Here is a 21,614-nt window from a genome sequence, read left to right as displayed (position 1 = left end):
CAGGCAATAAGGTTCATTGTTAAGTAAAAACATGGAAACAAGTGCCGTAGCTCCTCCCCTTCTGTACCTATTTACATTGCCCTCAATTCATGAAGGGTAAGTGTATGAATTAGAGAGTCTCCTATATCCATTGAGGTTTCCTGTGTATTTTACACTCCTGCTTTTCCAAGGTTCCTAATATGTTTATGATGATATGTTGTTGCTTGTCGGTTTCACTGCCTCCAGAGTTCCCTACAGAGCTATAGTTTAACTGCACAGGGAGTCCAAATGGAGAGGTCGAGAGCACAGTCTGTTCCATCTGTACAGTATCAGTTTCATTTATTGAAACTTGAGTACAAGATGTTTGCAGTTGTACATACATAAAACATTCAGAATAATTCCTAAATATCATTAATAGTTCTCCTCACCACAACCATGCAAAGAGTACACCACTAAAGTAGCCCCTGTGCCACGTGATTGTCTGTACAGTCGTACCTTGGATCCCAAACACCTTGGTACTTGGACGTTTTGGCTCCCGAACACCGCAAACCTGGTCTGCGAACGTTCTTTGGAACCCGAACGCCCGACGGGCCTTCCGCGGCTTCCTGCAGTCAATCAGAAGCCGCACTTTGGTTTCCGAACATTTTGGAAGTCGAACAGACTTCCGGAATGGATTCCATTCGACTTCCAAGATACGACTGTATAGTTCTTTGCCCTAGGGTTTCTCAAAGTTCTCAGTTCCAGTAGATTAACTGGCCAAAATTGCGGTTTCCTTCTTCCTGGAGCTGTTAAATTTTCTTTGGCTTTCCCTCACATTCTTGCCCCAAAGAAATCTCCATAGCTGCCTGCAGAGCATCATGAAGAAGGAATGTTGGGGAAATTGTGATCATATCTTCTTTCTTACTAACACCGTGGGGTACCTCTCCAATTCTCTCCCCTTTTCTACTGCAGGGCAATTCTACTTCATCTCCTGCCCCACACCACAAATCAAAATCCTGCCACCAGGCTTTGTCTGGAGGCACGTAATTTAGAAACCCCTGGCACAGCCCGCTCAAGTTGGTGGCTAGAAATCCCTCCATGCTTACTTCAAGCATCTCTGAAGAGCTTCATGGGGCTAAACAAAGTCATATGACTATCCCAGGTGACATGGGCTGCTTTCCCAAGCATTGGAAAGCACCCCACAAAGCCATCTGGAAGTACCCAAAGGGCAACATCACTGGCACTTTTTACATCACCCAAATCAGCAGGAGCCTCCTGCTCTCCTAGGGCCTGCAGGAACATCTCTTGGAGGTTTGCCTATGTGTTTCCCCCCAAAGAGGGAAAACTGTAGCATCAACTTGAACTGCTCAAGACGTGTTGCTGGCACTGTCATCCAATAAAACTGAATGTTGGAAAATCCATGCGAGTTAAAAGGAAGTATATTTTGGGGGGCCCGAAGTTTGAACTGCTATGGAGATCCCTTTCTATAAAACTACATGGGGGGGGGGCACCCTCAGTTCAGATGCCGCAAACAACTTCTTTTTTTTGCAACTCCATTCATGGAAAACAATATTAAGTTGATGATTACCTACTCCTGTAATTGAGTGATTGCCAAAGAAGAAGAATTGTGAAAAGGACTATAATTAATTCAACTTACTGGCAATGCTCCTCCCCGAGGAGTTTCAGTGGACAGAAGCAAAAGTAATAACACAGTGTTTGAAGGATAATATAAATATTCACTTTAATAGGAGCAGGGACTTCAAGGGGGGGGGACAAGGAACCACCTGTTTGAGTCTAAACACAATCTCTGTTTAGAGAGGAAATGTTTACTGAGGATGGTGACATTAGTAGTCTTGATACTGGTACTAATTCCTCACGTGGAATGCAAGCCTCACATTAACTGCATGGTAAGAGCTCCACACAATCCACTTCATGAGTATCATCAGTTGGGAGGTAACATAATTGGTGGCATCACTTCACAGACCTTCATAATCTCCAACAAGCTAACCTTCATTGAAGCACCTCCACCTGTGTCCTCTGAAGAGCTTGCGTAAGACCTTGTTGTTGTTGTTGTTATTGTTGATTGTTACAATTTCTGTTTCCATTAAGGATGTAAATTACTGTCTTTCCCCAAGTTTATCAAACAATTTTCATGTGGTGAACTTGAAAAACTAATTTAATTATATTCAGAATGGAGACAGATCAAGTTCATCTGGTTTTGACAATACTAGTGATGGCTTCCTCCACTTAAACATTTTAGAAACTACCATCAATGAGGCCAAAAATATTAATGGTCAGTGATAAGCTATCTTAATTTGTATTTCTTACCACTTGTTCTGTTTGATTTCATTTTCTTATACAATTTCAAAATGTCTTTGTAAGAGAGCTGGGGGTGTTTATATATTTGTATATAATAAGGAAGGAGATGCCAACAGTTTTACAAAACATGGAAGTTTCTCCTAATACAGAATACAATTCTAATTCTAGTGCAGTTATCACCACACTCTGAACATGTTGTTAAAATATAGATTTCATCTTAAACTGGTGCAGGTTACTTCACCAAGAACTTATAAAGTGTTCTGTACTCTGAGGCATTCTTAAGCAAAGATTCAGTAATGTCATAGAATTAGATATATATCAAGAATGGGAGTAGGTGTTCACATGCATCGAATACAGTCTTCTGAAAATGTCAAATTGTATGGTTCATGATAACACATGGAACTTTATTTTGGTAACTTATCAATAAAGTATATTGAGTGCATTGTTGTAAAGGAGAATACAGTTGTCTAATATTTGTGCAGCCTATGTAAGGCTAAGAATTGCCTAAAGAAAGTTTGTATATAAATATAATGTAAGGAAGGAACATAGTCCACATTTTACAATGTGTGGGATATCCTAATAAGCTGTACTTTTTTTTAGGGTAGTGCCTAAGAATTACCAGCACATCCTGGCTTTGGCATTTGCTGTAAAGGAGATAAATGAAAACTCTCAGATTTTACCCAATATTTCCTTGGGCTTCCACATTTATGACAGTTACTTCAATGCAAAGAATACCTATCATGCCACAATACAGCTTATGTCTTCAATGGAAAAAATAGTTCCCAACTACATATGTGACACCCACAATAAATTAATAGCAGTTGTTGGGGGTCTGGACCCTCTAATTTCTCATCATATTGCAACTGTATTGGATATCTATAAGGTTCCACAGGTAGGTTGTGTACATGTCACTATCTTTATGTGGAATATGGGAGTTCATCCATTTAAATGCTTATTATCACCACATAGGCAAAATGATGGGTTGGGAAACTGAAGTGGGTGAAAGCATGTAGGAAATATTTCTTTGTGTAGGAATGTCAAATGGAAGCTGAGATACAGATAATTATAAATGTGAGTGTTGGAAATATAACAGCACCTACAGAAGAAAGTAAATTGTCTAGTTATGACGGGTAGGTAGGTAGAAGGCAGGGACATCAGGAATAACTGCAGCCAGGGCCAATGACAGGCAGACCAATCCCCTAACTTGTTGTAAGAAAGATGGCAGGCAGGTATAGACTTTCTTAGAAAAGACAGGTTGGAAAGGCATTGCCCCATTTGCCCAACTGAAACAGCCTCCATTGAAACTATTAGAATCATAGAATCATAGAGTTGGAAGAGACCACAAGGGCCATCCAGTTCAACCCCCTGCCAAGCAGGAAACACCATAAAAGCATTCTTGACATATGCCTGTCAAGCCTCTGCTTAAAGACCTCCAAAGAAGGAGACTCCACAACACTCCCTGGTAGCAAATTCAACTGTGCTTGTAATTAAAAACTTATACTCCAACAGTTTGAAGAAAGACATTCTTTGTTCCAAAGTTGGGCTCCTATTCATTCATTCTTATTTCCTTTTTTAAGCTGATCTATGGCCCTGCTCCAGTGATGAATGATAAAACCACAGGCCTTTCCTTCTACCAAATGTCTCCTAAAGACGCTCTTCAGCATGCAGGCATTCTGACTTTGCTTCTCTATTTCAAATGGACATGGATTGGGGTCCTTACATCCAATGATGAATATGGAGAAAGATTTATGCAGACAGTGTTTCCAGTATTCTCCAGAAAGGGTATTTGTTTTGCCTTCATAGAAAGAAGCGACAAATTTACCGTTGTCACAGAAATGTATGAGAAGCTAAGTGAGGGAGCCAAAATAAATGATAAAATCATTGACAGCACAGCCAATGTAGTAGTTGCTAATGGAGAATCCTATCTCATTGTGTATTTGAGGTGGCTACCATATGCCTCAGAAAGAGAATGTACAATAAATAAAGTGTGGATATTAACAGTTCAGATAGAGCTCACTTCAATGGTGTTTCAAAGAACTTGGGATACAGACATAGTCCATGGTGTTCTGTCCTTCTCTGTTCACTCCAGTGATCTGCCAGGATTCAAGACATTTATTGAAAGCAAAAGCCCATCAAGCACAACAGGAGATGGCTTTATCAGGGATTTCTGGCAGCAGGCCTTTGGCTGTGTATTCCTAAGTGTAGATGGGGACAAGGTGAATGGAGATATTTGCACAGGAAAAGAGAAGTTGGAAAGCCTTCCTGGGACATTTTTTGAAATGAGCTTGACTAGCCACAGCTACAGCATCTACAATGCTGTTTATGCTGTGGCACATGCTTTACACTCCATGTCTTCATCTCGACTGAATCATCACTCATTGGTTGATGGAAGGGGGATGAACCTTCAGAATCAGCAGGTGTTGCAGGTAAAGGGATGAGGATCCTCCTGTTGGAAGGCTAAATACCTCTCAGAATATATAACAATATGCTCCAATGAGATCCTTCTTGTGGGCTTCCTGTTGACATCTGGTTGGGCATTGCAAGAACCATACGCTGCACTAAATAGGCTATGGAGTGATCTAGTAGGTTTCTGTTGATTATTTTTGGTAAAAGGTCTCCTTCGGTAAAAGGGACGCGGGGGGTGCTGTGGGTTAAACCACAGAGCCTAGGGCTTGTCAATCAGAAGGTTGGCGGTTCGAATCCCCTCTACGGGGTGAGCTCCCGTTGCTTGGACCCTGCTCCTGCCAACCTAGCACTTCGTAAAGCACGTCAAAGTGCAAGTAGATAAATAGGTAGTGCTCCAGCGGGAAGGTAAACGGCGTTTCCATGTGCTGCTCTGGTTTGCCAGAAGCGACTTTGTCATGCTGGCCACATGACCTGGAAGCTGTACGCCGGCTCCCTTGGCCAGTCAAGCGAGATGAGTGCCGCAACCCCAGAGTCGGTCACAACTGGACCTAATGGTCAGGGGTCCCTTTACCTTTACCTTTAAAAGGTCTCCAGAAACTCTTCCCTTCCTCTAAGTTACATGTTCTTTTTCATGTTACTGTGAGCAGGCTCTGAGACGATAGAATTGTAGAGTTGGAAGGGACTACTAGGGTAATCTATTCCAAGCCTATAATCTACTTTAAGAACTGTATGCTGGACCAGGGAGGGTTTTTGACTGATCTAGCAGGTCTCTTTTTATTCTGTCTAATAAAGGTCTCCCGAAACTAGGGTTGCCATATTTCTAAAGTTGAAAATCTGGACACAAAAATTGTTCAGATTCCCCCCCCCCCCCGCAAAATTATTGAGCACTAGTGTCATTCAGCCCGTTAAGTAAACGGGCGCTAGCCGGGCGGGAACGGAGGGGAAGCCCTGGCCGGCGGCAAATGGCGAAAAGCCCCCGCCGCGCCGCACTTCGGCTCGGGGACTGGCTTGGTGGCGGCAGGAAGAAGGGGAGGAATTCCTCCCCTTCTTCCCGCCACTGCCAAGCCAAAGCCGGCTTCCCTCGGTGCCTGCTGCTGCTTCGGCTTCCTTGGTGAAGGCGAGCAGGCGGGCTGTCTGCCTGCTTGCCTTCACTGAGGAAGTGCTGCTGCCGCTGAGTCAAAGCGGCAGCGGGCACTTCCTCAGCAAAGGCAAGTGGGCAGACAGCCCACCTGCTTGCCTTCGCCAAGAAAGCGCCCGCTGCCGCTTCGGCTTCGTCGGCGAAGGAGCGCTTCTCTCCCCCGCCGCCTCACTGCGCACCTCCAGCATGAGACGGGGCTTCGGAGACCGAAGGGGGGATTGCGTGTGTGTGACGCCCGCCTGCTGCTCGTCGCTGGGGGGGGGGTGCAGCCGGGAGCGGCGGTTGGCAGCTGCAGGTAAATGGTAGGCAGAGGGGGGGAGCGCACAGTCTCTGCATCCAATCCCTGTGTCTGTGGGGCACATGTGCAGTAGCACGGACACAGGGACTGGATGCAGAGACACTTACACTTTATTATATACGATTGGCAAAGTTGTTGATCATTTTAGCCACTTTCAGAATATTCCACCCGTAAACAATTCCGAACCTAAGGTAGACCTACCCCAAACTAATTCTCTCCTTTCCATCTTCTTTTTCTATATTAGTGTTAGCATGTTCTGAGATAATAGAATGGTAGATTTGGTAGGAGTCACTAGGGTAATCTATTTGCCCAACATGGGGCTAGAACTCCCAGCCCTGTGACTAGGAGTCTCATGCTCAACTGACTGAGCTGCTTCCCTCTTTTTCCACTGATGAACTTAAAATATACACATTATACTTCTGCTGCTATACATTTACTAATTCATGCTACCTCTGATTCATGGTGCCTCTTGGCTCTCAGAAACTGTCACAACTACATTGTGAGTCCGGTAAGAAGAGTGTGTATTTGCTGGTAAGAGGGTTTCAGATTCAGTAATGTTGTGTAGAAGAGACAGGTGTCATTTAGAAGAAGGTGTTGTCCAGTAGAAGATAGAACCTTTGGAACTCCACAACTACAGCCAGAATCCAGTTTACTAAGGGCAGCTCTACTATGGTTTTTGACCATACTGAATAAGTTTTAAAGGTAAAGGGACCACTGACCATTAGGTCCAGTTGTGACCGACTCTGCGGTTGTGGTGCTCATCTCACATTATTAGCCGAGGGAGCCGGTGTACAGCTTCCAGGTCATGTGGCTGGCATGACAAAGCCGCTTCTGGCGAACCAGAGCAGCGCACGGAAATACTGTTTACCTTCCCGCCATAGTGGTACCTATTTATCTACTTGCACTTTGACGTGCTTTCGAACTGCTAGGTTGGCAGGAGCAGGGACCAAGCAATGGGAGTTCACCCCGTCACGGGTATTCGTACTGCTTTCCTTCTCATCGGCAAGCCCTAGGCTCAGTGGTTTAACCCTCAGCGATGAATAAGTGCTAAATTAATTATATATGGTGAAAAAGGCGATTGATACATCAAATATATTTGATACCTAATTTAAAGTGCACTCTTTAACCTTTAAAACACTAAATGGCTTTAAATTAAGAGTGACTGGCCAAAAGTGCAAAGTGAGGCCTTATGTGGCAGGATCCATCAGGGCAGCAGATCCTGATGTTTGTATTTCTTTCCCCTTTCCTCCTAATGTATATCTTCTCTCACCTGGTGCCATTTTGGGGTCCTGCAATTCAGAATAGGAGGTAAATGGGTTGCTTCCACCCACAGGAGATGTTTGCATGACTTACTGTGAATGATTCCACAGAAATACAGCCTCTCCTAAGCTCCTTTTCTTTTTCAACTCAGCTCCATCACTTTCTGAAAATTGTCTCCTTTAACAACAGTGCTGGAGACAAGATCTCCTTTGACCAGAATGGGGAGCTAGTGACTGGATTTGATATTATTAACTGGATTATTTCCTCAAACCAATCCTTTCATAGAGTGAAAGTTGGGAGAATGGATTCCCATGGTTCTCCAGACCAAGTGTTCACCATCAACAAGGATGCCATCACATGGCACAAATGGTTTAATCAGGTAGGATTCAGTTGTGAACTGCTTGGGAAAACCATTCAGTTTCATCGAATGGACAATTTGCAGCCCATGACAAATACCGAGTTTTGATTAGAAATGATACAACTTATGTAGAAAGTAAGACTCAAAAAACTTCTGCACTGTTTCCTTTGCTGTTGAATATATTAAATGTAGTGCAAAGAGTAAACATATGTTTGTGCTAGTTTGATTACACACGCAATGCCACAACAGGCAACTAGATGTCTATGAGAAGACTGAAAGCAGGACCTGAGTGCAGTAGTGTTCTCTCCATTTGCAATTTCTAGTGATAGGAATAATAATAATAATAATAATAATAATAATAATAATAATAATAATAACAATAATTTATACCCCACTCATCTGGCTGGGTTTCCCCAGCCATTCTGGGTGGCTCCCAACAGAATACTGAAAACATGATAAAAGATCAAGCATTAAAAACTTCCCTAAACAGAGCTGCTTTCAGATGTCTTCTAAAAGTTATGTAGTTTATTTCCTTGTCATCTGATGGGAGGGCATTCCACAAGGCAGGCACCACTACTGAGAAGGCCCTCTGCCTGGTTCAGACGATTGTTGCTTCCAACAGTTGTGGTAGAAATTTGCTAGTAGCCCTTGATAGGCTTATCCTGCATTAATTTGTCTAATCCTCTTTTAAAGGCATCCAGGCTTGTAGCCAGTGCTAATTTTGGCTGGCGAATTTTAGAGTTTAATTATGTGTTGTATGAAGAAATACAACCTTTTGTCATGAATATTCCAACATTTCGCATCAGTGTATGATATTTTGGCTTTGATGACTTTGGTTGTTCTTCTCTGAACTCTCTTCAGTTCATCAATATACTTTTTGAGGTGCAGCAACCAGAACTCTTCTGAACATTCCAACTGTGGTTGGAATGAACATTCACTCACTGTGGTGTAGTGGTCAAGAGCAGTAGACTTGTAATCTGGGGAACCGGGTTCGTGTCTCCGCTCCTCCCCATGCAGCTGCTGGGTGACCTTGGGCTAATCACACTTCTTTGAAGTCTCTCAGCCCCACCCACCTCCCAGAGTGTTTCTTGTGGGGGAGGAAGGGAAAGGAGAATGTTAGCCGCTTTGAGATTCCTTCGGGTAGTGATAAAGTGGGATATCAAATCCAAACTCTTCTTCTCACATTATATTTGTGACTGAACACGAATGAGACGTTTGGGTCACAGTGTGTACTTCACTTAAGATATTGATCAAGTGTGCAGCAGCTGTGAAAAAGGCAAATTCTAAATTAGGAATCATTAGAAAAGGGGTTGGAAAAAAAACAACCCAGCAATATCTTGTTGACAGTATTGAAACCTATGGCGTGACCACACTTGGAATACCTGGCACAGCCCTGGTTATTTCACATCTCAGAAGGATGCCAGATGAAGTTATGGAAGAGTGGTCCCAGTTTGGTTTCAGTTATACATGAAGATCATCTTAAGAATTTGAGGCTCCTTCTCAAGATAATCATTCTAGTCTTTCACTTCCGAATTAGGCCCAGCCTCTTTCTGTATGTTCTGAGAGTTGCTATCCAGGTTCCAGCAAGAAAGTGAAGGAGGGAAAACCGTTTTGCTGCTATGATTGCATCCCATGTCCAGAAGGAAAGATTTCAGACCAGAAGGGTAAGAAATAGAGTGAACAAAGTTGGGAAAAGTTTGGTCATGATCAAGGAAACACATTAAAATTTCAGCACCACAAAGCAGAAGAAAAAGTGAATGTAATAGATGCAGAAGACTTGGTCCAAATAGTATACATGCTAACCCCAATATATTTAAAACACGGCCTGTTCATCAGGGCATTATATTAAAAGGTGTAGAAATTCCTATGAGTTTCATCCTGTTGGGGTTCATCTGCACACATACATTCAATTCTTGTGGTGTCCAAAAACAAGTAAAGATGATGTTATATTATGAGATGGGATAAAAACCCTTTCCTGGTATACTCCTCTGTGATATATATATATATATATATATATATATATATATATATATATAATCACTTTGGAAATGAAAATGAGCAAAGAAATCGCCTAGACAGGCACATTATGTGACCCATGAGAGCAGCTAAATAATCAGACTGAACAATGGTGATGGGATAAAATAAGGCCAATTCTTTATTTTCAGCAGCAGGCATGGCAAGGGTTGGCATAGCATTTTGTCCCAGGGTCGGTTCATCATTCCACAAGCCCCATGTTGATGGAACGGATCCACTGGGTTTGGATTGCTCCAAATCTGTATGGCAGAAGTCGGCTAGTGTTGAACCTTGTCATGGGACACAGAAGCAAGCAAGGTCTCACTGGGGGACCAGAGTGCAGATTCCAACCAGGCAGATACCAAACACACGCTTGGGTTTGCCATGGTCAATCCTCTCTTCAGGCCCCTTATGAGGGCCCCCTATACTATGTTGATCCTACCCAATGCCATTTCCGCCCTCATACAAACAATATAACTCTGCCTAACCATGGAAAGCCATAATTCCATTGAGGGAAAGGTGAAGAAAAAACCCAACCAAGTGCCAATCAGGCTGAGGGAAAAGAAATCCTTTCCAGCCCTCTCAAGCAAAATGGCTGTGATCTCCAATTGAAGAAGCCTTATACAGGATTTCCACTCCTCTCTGCAGCAAGGGCTCATGGGACAGCTTTTCCCCATGAGCCCACCAAACACAGAAGATACTGGGCAGAACCTTGCCCAGTATTTTGGTGTAATCTTTGGGCCACTGACCAGTCAGACAAAGGTGTCCCATGCTTATTGGCCACAGAACAGGGCTCCTAAATGTGAATAGTCTTTAATCTTAGCTCACTGCCTTGCAGATTCATAGAGCTCTGAAATACATGAGATCATAAGATTTCCAGAAAGGTAGATGGCAATCCACATAACCAACTCCTGCCCTTCCATATTTTGAGAAGTCTGACACAAAAGGAATATCCTAATATGAATGGATTATTTAGGTGTAGAAGAGAAAACCTTGCAGTATGCTTGTGAGATGCCTGGAATCAATTTGAAATGAAGCCCATGCCTTTTGTTTTTCAGACATGAATGCCTGTTCTACATGCACAGCAAAAACCTATCCAAGCAAAACCAGGGATTTCTGTCTTCCCAAGTTCATTTCCTTTCTATCGTATAAAGAACCACTGGGCATCAGTTTAGCCTTCTTTGCTCTTTTCTTTTGTCAGATCACAATCTTGGTGCTGGGAATATTTCTGAAGCACCACAACACTCCCATTGTCAAGGCCAACAACCGGAACCTTGCCTATACTCTCCTTATCTCAATCCTGCTCTGCTTCCTTTCTGCATTGCTATTCATTGGACATCCTAAGCAGGTGTTGTGTCTCCTCCGACAAACCACTTTTGGCATGATCTTCTCTGTGGCTGTTTCTTGTGTGTTGGCAAAAACCACTACTGTGGTTCTTGCTTTCATGGCTACCAAACCAGGCTCCAGGATGAGGAAGTGGGTGGGGAGAAGACTTGCCAATGCTGTTGTTCTTTCCTGCTCCCTTATTCAAGCAGGCATTTGTACTGTATGGCTGATCACCTCACCCCCATTTTCCGATGTTGACATGCACTCAGTTACTGAAGAAATTATATTAGAATGCAATGAGGGTTCTATGACTATGTTTTACTGTGTTTTGGGTTATATCAGTTTCCTGGCCATAATCAGCTTTGTTGTGGCGTTCTTTGCCAGGAAATTGCCCAATAGTTTCAATGAAGCCAAATTCATTACTTTCAGCATGTTGGTATTTTGTAGTGTTTGGCTCTCCTTTATTCCATCCTACCTGAGTTCAAAGGGGAAATATATGGTAGCTGTGGAAATCTTTTCTATCTTAGCCTCTGGTGCTGGACTCCTAGGTTGTATCTTTCTCCCCAAATGTTATATCATTGTGCTGAGGCCTGAGCTGAACAACAGGGAACAGCTAATAAAAAGGAAGGTCTGAATAATCACAATGTCTTTGTGTTCTGGTATTTTCTGCCACTCAGGAAATTTTGTGTATGAATTATCACTCAGAGCGTTATTGTATTGCTAGAGAAAGCCTCATCTGAGTTAACATATGCCTTTATTTTCCTTACATCACTGGTGTGCAGGATGGGTTCAATAGTGGGATTTAAAACACAACCCCCCCAAAAAATACCCCACCCTATATTCTACCCTCTTCATAGATGTAAAGTAAAGCACATTTTGGCAGTGAGGGTCATATTGATGTTCAGCAGGGATGCATTGCTTAATCATCTATCTTGTTGGCGAGTGCTCCTTCAGCTCTTAAATGTAGAATATCAAGCTAGACCTGGGTTTTCCAATCTTCCAACTGTTTTTGGACTACAATTCCCATCATCCCTGATCACTGCTCCTGCTAGCTAGGAATGATGGGAGTTGTAGTCCAAAAACAGTTGGAGACCCAAGCTTGGGAAACTTTGAGGCAGACCAACCTTTGTCCCAGCATGATTCCTGAGCTGTGTGTCTGCTGCTGATCCATTCTATATCGTTATCTGCATGAATAAAGGTATATTTCTTATTTACAAGCAAGAGCCTCTTGCTGCTTTTGGTAAAGTTGGGAGCCAGGGCAGAGAACTTGATGTGATCAGTTTCTCTCAGAAGTTTCAAATTCATCGTACAGTTGCATGCATCATAACAAATAGCAATTTGCATCAGGTTCAGTCAAAACCCAAACTAAATCTAGTCAATTTGAAGGAGATACGGGCTTCAACTTATTCCAGTGGGAGGCAGTCTGTGATCACCCCAGGTCAGACATCCCAGCGTGAGCCAGGCCTCTCTGGGGGTGGAGTGTCAGGTGGGAAGAAGGAGCTTTAGCTGCATGCACCTGCTTTCCAGTAAGGGAACACACACACAGAGTCTAACTGAGCAGGATTTAACCCTCTGCTCTGTGGAGAATTAAATCCTTCACCCTCCAGGGATCTGCTTCATCATCATGTTCCCCACAGAGAACAGTTTTCTTTCCATGCACTGCATCATTCCCAACTCATGTGTTTGAGTTCCAAACTCAAACTGGATCCCTTCCTACCCAACTATGTGGAAGAGAAAACTCTCCCCCCCCCCCGATATAACAAACATTGTTTCTTCAGCAATTCCCATTCGGAGCACCAACTTTAAATTATTGATCACCCTCTCTGATAATTATGAAAAGGACTGTAATTAACTCCTTGCTCCCTGAGAATTTGCTATGGTCAGAATCAAAACAATTCCCACAGTCTAGAAAGATTGATATACAAGAAGATTTAGATATGCTACTAGAGAATATGAAAAGACGGTGATTCACCTGAGTCTCCTGAAATGGAATAGGAGATTGTTTAGAGAGAAGATTAGTATTCAGAATGGTGGCATTAACAGTCTTGATTCTTGTACTACTTCCTCACATGGCATGTAAGGGCCAAACCATTAAATGCATATTAAGAGATCCACACCCACCACTTCACAAGTATCACCAGCTGGGAGACTTCATCATTGGTGGCATGGCTTCTCAGACCTTCATCATCTCCAGCTCAATAACCTTTGATCAAGAACCTCCACCAGTATTATTTGAAGAGCTTGCGTAAGTAACTTTTGAAAAAGGTTTTGGTTTCAATTAGGAATCTGAACCAGAGGGAACGATTTTATAAAAGTTAAAAAAAAAAGATTATTTGAGTGGGGTTGGGGGGCTACAGCAATAGTGGTCTTCATCTATTTATCTCTATTAGAATGAGGGTATACCAGCTTCTGAAGTTTTTGAATCATATAGTTCATTTTAGTACATGTTAGTATTGAAAGTGTTGCATTCCGAAGAAGAATAGCTGATATTCTTTAATTATTTCATTTTTGCTTAGACCATCTAAGGCTAAGAAGAAATGTGTACATTAGTATTGCAATAATAACAAAGGATATTGAGGGGGGGGGAAAGAGGGCAACATGGGGTTCAAAATGTAACTTTAACAATCTATTTAAAATACCTTCTTATATTCACTTAAATGTTCCATTTAGAGTAGTGCCTAAGAATTACCAGCACATCTTGGCCTTGTCATTTGCAGTCAAGGAGATCAATGAAGACCCTCAGATCTTACCCAATCACACCTTGGGTTTCCACATATATGACAGCTATTTCAATGCAAAAAGGACCTTTCATGCCACAATACAGCTAATGTCCACAGTGAAGAAATTTGCCCCCAATTACATATGCAACATCCAGAATAAACTAATGGCAGTTGTCGGAGGATTAGACCCTTTAACCTCTCTTCATGTGGCAACTGTACTGGATCCCTACAAGATTCCCCAGTTAAGTTACATTCTGTATGGGTGTCTCTGTATAAGTGGGATGTGGGGTTTTTACACTTGTTTTATTACTTCGTTGTCAACACAGATAAAAGTGTATGGTTTGGAGGCAGAAACGTGTGTATTTGTGCTAAAAGACAAGTGTAAGCTAAGAAACATGTTTATGGATGAGGATCTTGAAAACATAGTGGAACCTTCATAGAAAATGAAAAAATTACAAGCCTGCGGTTTGATGAAGGCTATCCAGTGTTATATTGAGGAAATTCCTCTAAATGATTAGAGCCACATCACTAAATAGCAAAACACCTAGAATGGAATTCAGGGTTCAGCCTCAATTGATCTTGATGAAGAATTATTTTATTTCACATGTCAACCACTGTTGGAAGCAGTATGCCTCTGAATATCTGTTGCTAGAAATTATAAGCATAGAGAGTGCTGTTTCCTTCAAATCCTGCTTGCAGATTTTCCATAAGCATTTGGTTAGTGAAAACAGGATGTTAGACCTGATCCAGCAGGGCTCTGATGTCCTTATGTTTTTATTTGCTTGTGCTTGAGCATACAAATATAAACCCACCCAGTTCGTTTAGATATTTCCCCTTCATTAGCTGGTATTGTGTAATAGTCAAAGCAGTGGAGCCTGGTTCATAGCGGTGAATGAGACTCTTCCTCACCAACTTCAGTTTGCCTTCAATCATCTGCCTATGTTCTTACTTACAACCAGTCCATGAAGCACTGCCTGTGAGCTTCCTACTCCTAAGACTCAATGTCACCCCTGTAGAACTCAACAAAGAGCAGGTCGGAGGCAAAGCTAAAAATAGATGGTTCTGCCTGTCATTGGTTCTGGCTTCAAGTGTTGTTGGACTCCCTACATTTCACTCTACCAGTCCCTTGTGGAATGTGGCATGGCTGGGTTAAAAAAAAAAAGGAAAAGGGAGTTGTGAGGGAAGTAACAAGGTGAACCGTTATGCACTTTATCCTGGCTACAATATCAACTAACTCTATTACTAATTTCTTATCCATAGCGTGTGAGCTTCTATATTTTAAAAATAATAAAGTTTACTAACGAAATAGTTGTGAAAACTGCTGGTGTGATGCATGTGAAGAACTCTGAAGCTCCTGAAAGTGACATGTAATTGCATAAATGCAGATGATGATAATGATGGTGAAAATGCTGATATGAATACTAACATCTATCCAATTTAAAATCTATGTTTAGCTCATCTATGGCCCTGCTCCGGTGATAAATCATAAACCCCCAGGCCTTTCCTTCTACCAGATGGCCCCTAAAGGATCTCTTCAGTATACAGGCATTCTCTCTTTACTTCTACATTTTGGGTGGACATGGATTGGGATCCTTACTTCCAATGATGAATATGGAGAAAGATTTGTACAAACTGTGTTTCCGGTCTTCTCCAGGAATGGTATCTGTATTGCTTTCATAGAAAGAAGTAGCAAATTTACAACTATCACTGACATTCATGAGAGACTAGAGAAAGGATCTCAAATACATGAAAAAGTCATCAATAGCAAAGCCAACGTTGTGGTTGCCTATGGAGAATCTTATCTCATTGTGTTTTTGAGATGGTTTCCCTATCTCTCAGAACATACGACAAATAAACAAAAAGGCAAAGTGTGGATAGTCACAGCCCAGATGGAGCTCACTTCAATGGTCTATCAACAGTCTTGGGAGACCGACATAATCCATGGTGTATTATCCTTCACTATTCACTCGAATGATCTGCCAGGTTTCAAGTCATTTGTTAAGAGCAGAAACCCTTCCAACACAAAGGGAGATGATTTTATCAGGGATTTCTGGCAACAGGCTTTTGGCTGTGTGTTCCCAGACCCAGCTCTGAACAAGATGGATGGTGATGTTTGCTCAGGAAAAGAGAAGTTGGAAAATCTACCTGGGACTTGTTTTGAAATGAGTTTGACTGGCCATAGCTATAGCATCTACAATGCTGTATATGCTATGGCTTATGCTTTACATTCCATGTGCTCATCTAGATTCATTCATAAATTGCTGGTGGACAAAAGGGAGCTTAATTTTCAGGATAAACACGCATGGCAGGTAATGGTATAAACATCCTTATGTTTTAAGATACAGTATACAGTATGTGGTTGTAATAGCAGGCTGCCACGTGTAAAATGTCTCCCCAAACTCCTCCTGTTCTCTCATTTTCATCTTTTATTTTTAAGTCCCCCTGCAACATGTCTCCTGACTGATGAATACAACAATTTTCTAAATTATATTCAAACAGCATTGTTGATAGATTGACCTTCAATATTTGGAAGCCAAAAGACCTGCCTCCGAACCAGTGTTTAAATAAGTCCATTCTGGAGGGTTTTATTTGATTTACCTTAACAGAGGCTCTAAGCTTCAGTTCTGTTTTCCATAGAATAAACACTTTCCTTTACAAGAACCTGGTATCTGGTGAAATGTGGATAGCCTTTCTAAAACTGTATGGGAAATATACAGTGATAGCCATATTTAGAGTATGACTAATATGAGACACTGCTATGTAATTACAGACAATAGAAGTTCACTTCAATGCAGCTTCGAGTTACAATACCTAGTTTGACCAACAATGTAGAAGAAGTTTTGAGAAAATGTTAAGCCATAAATGGTCATGAAGGCCATAGGTTGAAAAATCTGTTCAGCACATAAGCACTCAGAATCTTTTAATTATTTGAAAATCCTATTAATTGAGAAGAAATTGTTGCATTTGCCTCTATTCTTAGGACTTGGACATGACACTGAAGATCTGTAATTAGCTAACCTGTATCTTTTTAAAATTTATTTTAAAACAGCTGTGGGAAAGGCGTGGCTGTGAAAATGCCTCGCTTCAGAAAAAGTGAATGTTGCTTCCAGCCGTTGAACATGTTTATATATCTTAATCAATTAATCTGGTGTTTATTATGATCAACTGACCAAAAGGAAAAACATATGAAGTGTTTGTGTGTGTGTGTGTGTGTGCGTATAAAATTCAGAACCACATTTTTTAAAAATATGAAAAGCTACTAATAATGAATTCACAATATATTTATTAGATCCCCTAAGGAAGACACGGGTCTCTAAGAATCAAAGAAACCATTTCATAGATGGATATATTATGCATTCTCTTACTCCCTTTAATTAAAAAACTACAGTAAATTATGATGTAAAATTTCAAACTCTGAATGGTTATATAGACATATTTTCAAAGGCATCTCTAGCAAACTAGCAAATCTGCCATCTAAATTCTTATTTTAGGAATTAATTTCCAACTATTAACTACCGTATATGAAATCATATATTATATATACAGTTGTACTTATTTTCATAAGGAAGAATGAGCATGTCAATTCTTAAAAATATTTCAGGAATATTTCAAGTAACTGAAAATTGAAGAATGAATCAGCAAAGATGGAAGCATTTTTTTCATTTTATTTTGCAATATTACATTCAATTGCATCTTTAATCATTATTTGCAATACAGACACACACACACACACACACACACACACACACACACACGTATATATTCCATATTTGTACCATTGTGACTTTCCTCCACCCATGCTCAGCTTCCATTGTTTTTCATTCCTTTAATATTGTGTTAAAGAAAATTATTTACGTATTCCCCATTAATTCCTTTTAATCTTTTAATCTTAACTTTACAAACTTCAGGCAATGCATATCAATAAATTTGTTTTGGAACAATGTTTTGTCATGTATTCTTCCACACATTCCCATTCTTTTCTTAATTTCTGATTTGATTGGAAACTAATAGCTGTTGTCATTTTGGCCAGTTCAATGAATTCACAAAGCTTGTATTGCCACTCTGCTACCGATGGAATCTTGTGCCCTTTCCAATTTTCAGCTATTAGTAATCTGGCAGCAGCTATAGTATATAAAACCCTTTTTTTCTTGTCACCAGGGATGTCCCTTGAAACTAAGCCTAATAGAAACACTTCTGGATTTTTCTCAAATGACATTTTAAGCATATTTTTTAATAATTCATGCATATTGCTCCATACACTAAAAAGTGTTGATGCTCCTGCTGCAAACATTTGCTCATTAAGCAGTTGGCAGAGATATCAGTCTCAAAAGACCAATTTAGGTATTCTTGCCTCTAGGTTTGTCAACATGGAAGCAAGTGTTTGCAGAGTAGCACAGTACTTAGCCTTTGTGTGAAGAATGTTACTGCCTGTAGCTAAGGAACCTTCACATGCACAGCTATATGTCTGGAAACGTCCACGTAATCAAGAACCAACTGGAACAAATGTGCTTCCCTTTCTGAAGAAAAATCCAAGTACTGTAATTAAGGCTAAAGATTCCATGAAGCTGTCAATTATTCTAAGCTTTTTCTCTTTTCTGTTTGAATCAAGCTGCATCATTTTCTGAAAGGTATCCAATTTAACAACAGTGCTGGGGATAAGATCTCCTTCGACCACAATGGGGAGTTGGTGGCTGGATTTGATATAATCAACTGGATTATCTCCCCAAACCAAACCTTTCATAGAGTGAAGGTTGGGAAGATAGATCCCCAGGGTCCTCCAGAACAAGCATTCAGCATCAGTGAGGATGTAATAACATGGAACAAGTGGTTTAATCAGGTAGGATCCAATTTTGTCTTTGGAATATATTTCAGTTTTGAGTGACCACTGACGTCCAGTCATTTTCAAAGCCATCTAAGTGGGTAGGCATCACTGCCTCCTGTGGAAGTGAGTGTCCTGAATCTTCCAACATTCACCATCGCTGGAGGTTCATGAGTAGAAAGCGCTGGTGCATTCGGGTCCTGTTTCTGGGCTTTCCATAGGCATTTGGATCAGTCCAATGGCACATGTAGTTCACCATCCTATTACCAAAGCGATCAACTGGATGCCTATAGAAAGCCCTCCCTCACTTGGGATTCCCAGTAACTGGCATTCAGAGGCAGTAGAGATAGAAAGCAGTCATGATGGCCACTGTGAGAAGGCAATGCTGGCCTAGAGGGCCCTTTTGTCTGATGTAGCAGAACTACTTTATTCCTATGTTCTTCTGATGAGCACCCATCCTACAATAAGCACCCATCTTGAAGTACAAAGCAGATGGGTCTGGAACATGCCTATTTTTCTCCCCATCAACCTCCCAGCATTTCCAAGTTTAATACAGCAGCATAAGATGAAGCCTTAGAAGAGTAGTTCCCATGCTACTTCAATATCATATAAAAGCCCTCATATCATTAAGATTTCAATGTTATTGTTCTCAAGATTAATATACTAATATTGTTCTCAAGATTAATATCCTGTCATTTCCTGTATGAAATAGGTCCAGCCTCTTTCTTTATGTACTGAGCATTGCAACCCTGGCTTTAGAAAGAAAATGAAGGAGGGAGAGCCATTTTGTTGCTATGATTGCATCCCATGTCCAGAAGGAAAAATTTCAGAACTAAGGGGTAAGTAATATTTTGTATACTTGAACTATTCCATTTTCCCCAAAAAATTGTCTGACTGCTACGTTTCACATTGTATTTGAGCTTTAACGTGATGTTAAAACCACTTCTGGATATATGTCAAGGAGCTGTCAGGCAAGCACAGATCATCCATAGGGCAGGAAAGAACGTGAGGCATGAAGTGAGCAATTAGTTTTTATTCACAGAAAGTAACAACACCGCAGAGTTCCTCTGCCTCATCCCATTCAGCTTGAGCAATCACTGAAACTGACCACTGGCCCCATCTTCCTCCACTAGCCTGCCCCTGTGGACCAATCCCAAACAGACAGAGACTGGGGTGAGGGGGTGGGCTTCTACTCTGGGCCTGTCTGGCCTATTGCTTATTTTGCCAATTTATTTCTATTAATTTTCCGAATTTTTAATAGATTAGCAACAAAATTATTCAAATTCAACACACATTATAAAAGTGACTTTCCACCCCTCCTTTCAAGATGCTACTTTCCCCTCCCTCGTTTACTGCTCACAATAAAATACTTTTTTTAAAAAAAATCTAATACTTTCCTATCTATTTTATTTCCATCAACTGTGCATATTCAATTCCTGCTTAGACTTCTATTTAGGAACATTTATTTAGGAATACGTATTTATTCAAGTTCACTTTCACATACTTTGGATGCTTACACAATTTCCCTTAAAAAACAACAACAACACCCAATTGGCTTGGCATGACAAGCTGCCATAAAATTGGGATGATATCTGATGTTCTTGCAAATTAGGTATTCTGTCGGTACAGCACCTTAAAAGAGTCAACGGAAGCATGTTATCCATATGAAATTTCCTGAATTTTTATTAAAAATAAACATCAATAAGTCCTTGCTTCATATCTCGAACCTTTTCGTGTGTGAAACCATGAACTTGCCACAGTGCTATTTGTGATATAGCCACAGATCTCTGGGATACTATAATATAATATATTATTTTTATTTTGTTTTATATGCCCAGAACTCTGATACTTATAATACTATGAAAAGGGTATGTGAATTATTTTAAATATATTGAGTTCATTTCTTCATGGAATCGCAAACTTCTCCAAAGACAACCAAAATAAGCAAAAAATATGGAACTATTCTGAGTCCTCATAGCCACTGTAAAGTTGCTACTATAAACCATAAAATTCTAAAACAATTGATAACAGACACTTCAGAGCATCAATGTGTTGGTGCAGTTCATGACTTTTTAAGCTTAAAACCCCTTTTTTCAGACCAGAATGACTGCTATGAATGTAGCAATGAAGACTATCCAAACAAAAACCAAGATGCATGCATTCCCAAGGCTATAACCTTCTTGTCTTTCGAAGAACCTTTGGGGATCAGTCTATCCGGTTTGGCTTCTGCCCTATCTTTGATCACCATTATGGTGCTAGGAATGTTTGTGAGGCACCACAACACTCCCATCGTCAAAGCCAACAACCGGGACCTTACCTACACTCTCCTCATCTCCCTTCTGCTCTGTTTCCTGTGTGCTTTGCTATTTATTGGCCAACCTGGGAAGGTGACATGTCTCTTCCGACAAACTGCTTTTGGTATCATCTTCTCTGTGGCTGTTTCTTGTGTGTTGGCAAAAACTATCACAGTGATTCTGGCTTTCATGGCCACCAAGCCAGGATCTAAGATGAGGAAGTGGGTGGGGAAAAGACTGACCAATTCCATTATGTTATCTTGCTTCCTTCCCCAAAACGGAATTTGTACTGTTTGGTTGGTAACCTTTCCCCCATACCCAGACACAAACATTCACTCATTTGCTGAGGAAATTGTACTGGAGTGTAACGAGGGGTCTGTAATTATGTTTTATTGTGTGTTGGGCTACCTCGGCTTTCTGGCCATCGTCAGCTTCACTGTGGCTTTCTTTGCCAGGAAACTACCTGACAGTTTCAATGAAGCCAAGTTCATCACTTTCAGCCTGTTGGTTTTTTGCAGTGTTTGGTTGTCTTTTATTCCATCCTACCTGAGCTCCAAGGGAAAGTACATGGTTGCAGTGGAGATTTTCTCTATCTTGGCCTCTAGTGCTGGCTTGCTGGGTTGCATTTTTGCACCGAAATGTTACATCATTGTGCTCAGGCCTGAACTGAATGACAGGGAACTGCTAATAAGAAGGAAAACTTGA

The 21,614-nt window shown here is 41.1% G+C and overlaps 2 protein-coding genes across 2 annotated transcripts; both read left to right on the top strand.

Moving 5' to 3' along the window:
* Positions 1–4,112: 4,112 nt before the first annotated feature.
* LOC118095448 (vomeronasal type-2 receptor 26-like) lies at positions 4,113–11,710 on the top strand. Its single transcript, XM_035136698.2, has 4 exons — positions 4,113–4,658; positions 7,498–7,758; positions 9,275–9,401; positions 10,809–11,710. Exons 1-4 carry the CDS (start codon positions 4,113–4,115, stop codon positions 11,708–11,710), a joined length of 1,836 nt encoding a protein of 611 aa, XP_034992589.2.
* Positions 11,711–13,241: 1,531 nt separating this feature from the next.
* Positions 13,242–21,614, top strand: LOC118095447 (vomeronasal type-2 receptor 26-like). The gene is made up of 6 exons (XM_035136697.2): positions 13,242–13,321; positions 13,747–14,011; positions 15,251–16,105; positions 18,406–18,633; positions 19,328–19,454; positions 20,713–21,614. Exons 1-6 carry the CDS (start codon positions 13,242–13,244, stop codon positions 21,612–21,614), a joined length of 2,457 nt encoding a protein of 818 aa, XP_034992588.2.

The sequence above is a fragment of the Zootoca vivipara genome, chromosome 13 (genome assembly GCF_963506605.1).
Source record: "Zootoca vivipara chromosome 13, rZooViv1.1, whole genome shotgun sequence".
In the NCBI taxonomy this organism is placed as follows: Eukaryota; Metazoa; Chordata; class Lepidosauria; order Squamata; family Lacertidae; genus Zootoca; species Zootoca vivipara.
Note: the sequence above shows the minus strand (reverse complement) of the source record. Positions and strands in the feature narration are given on the sequence as shown.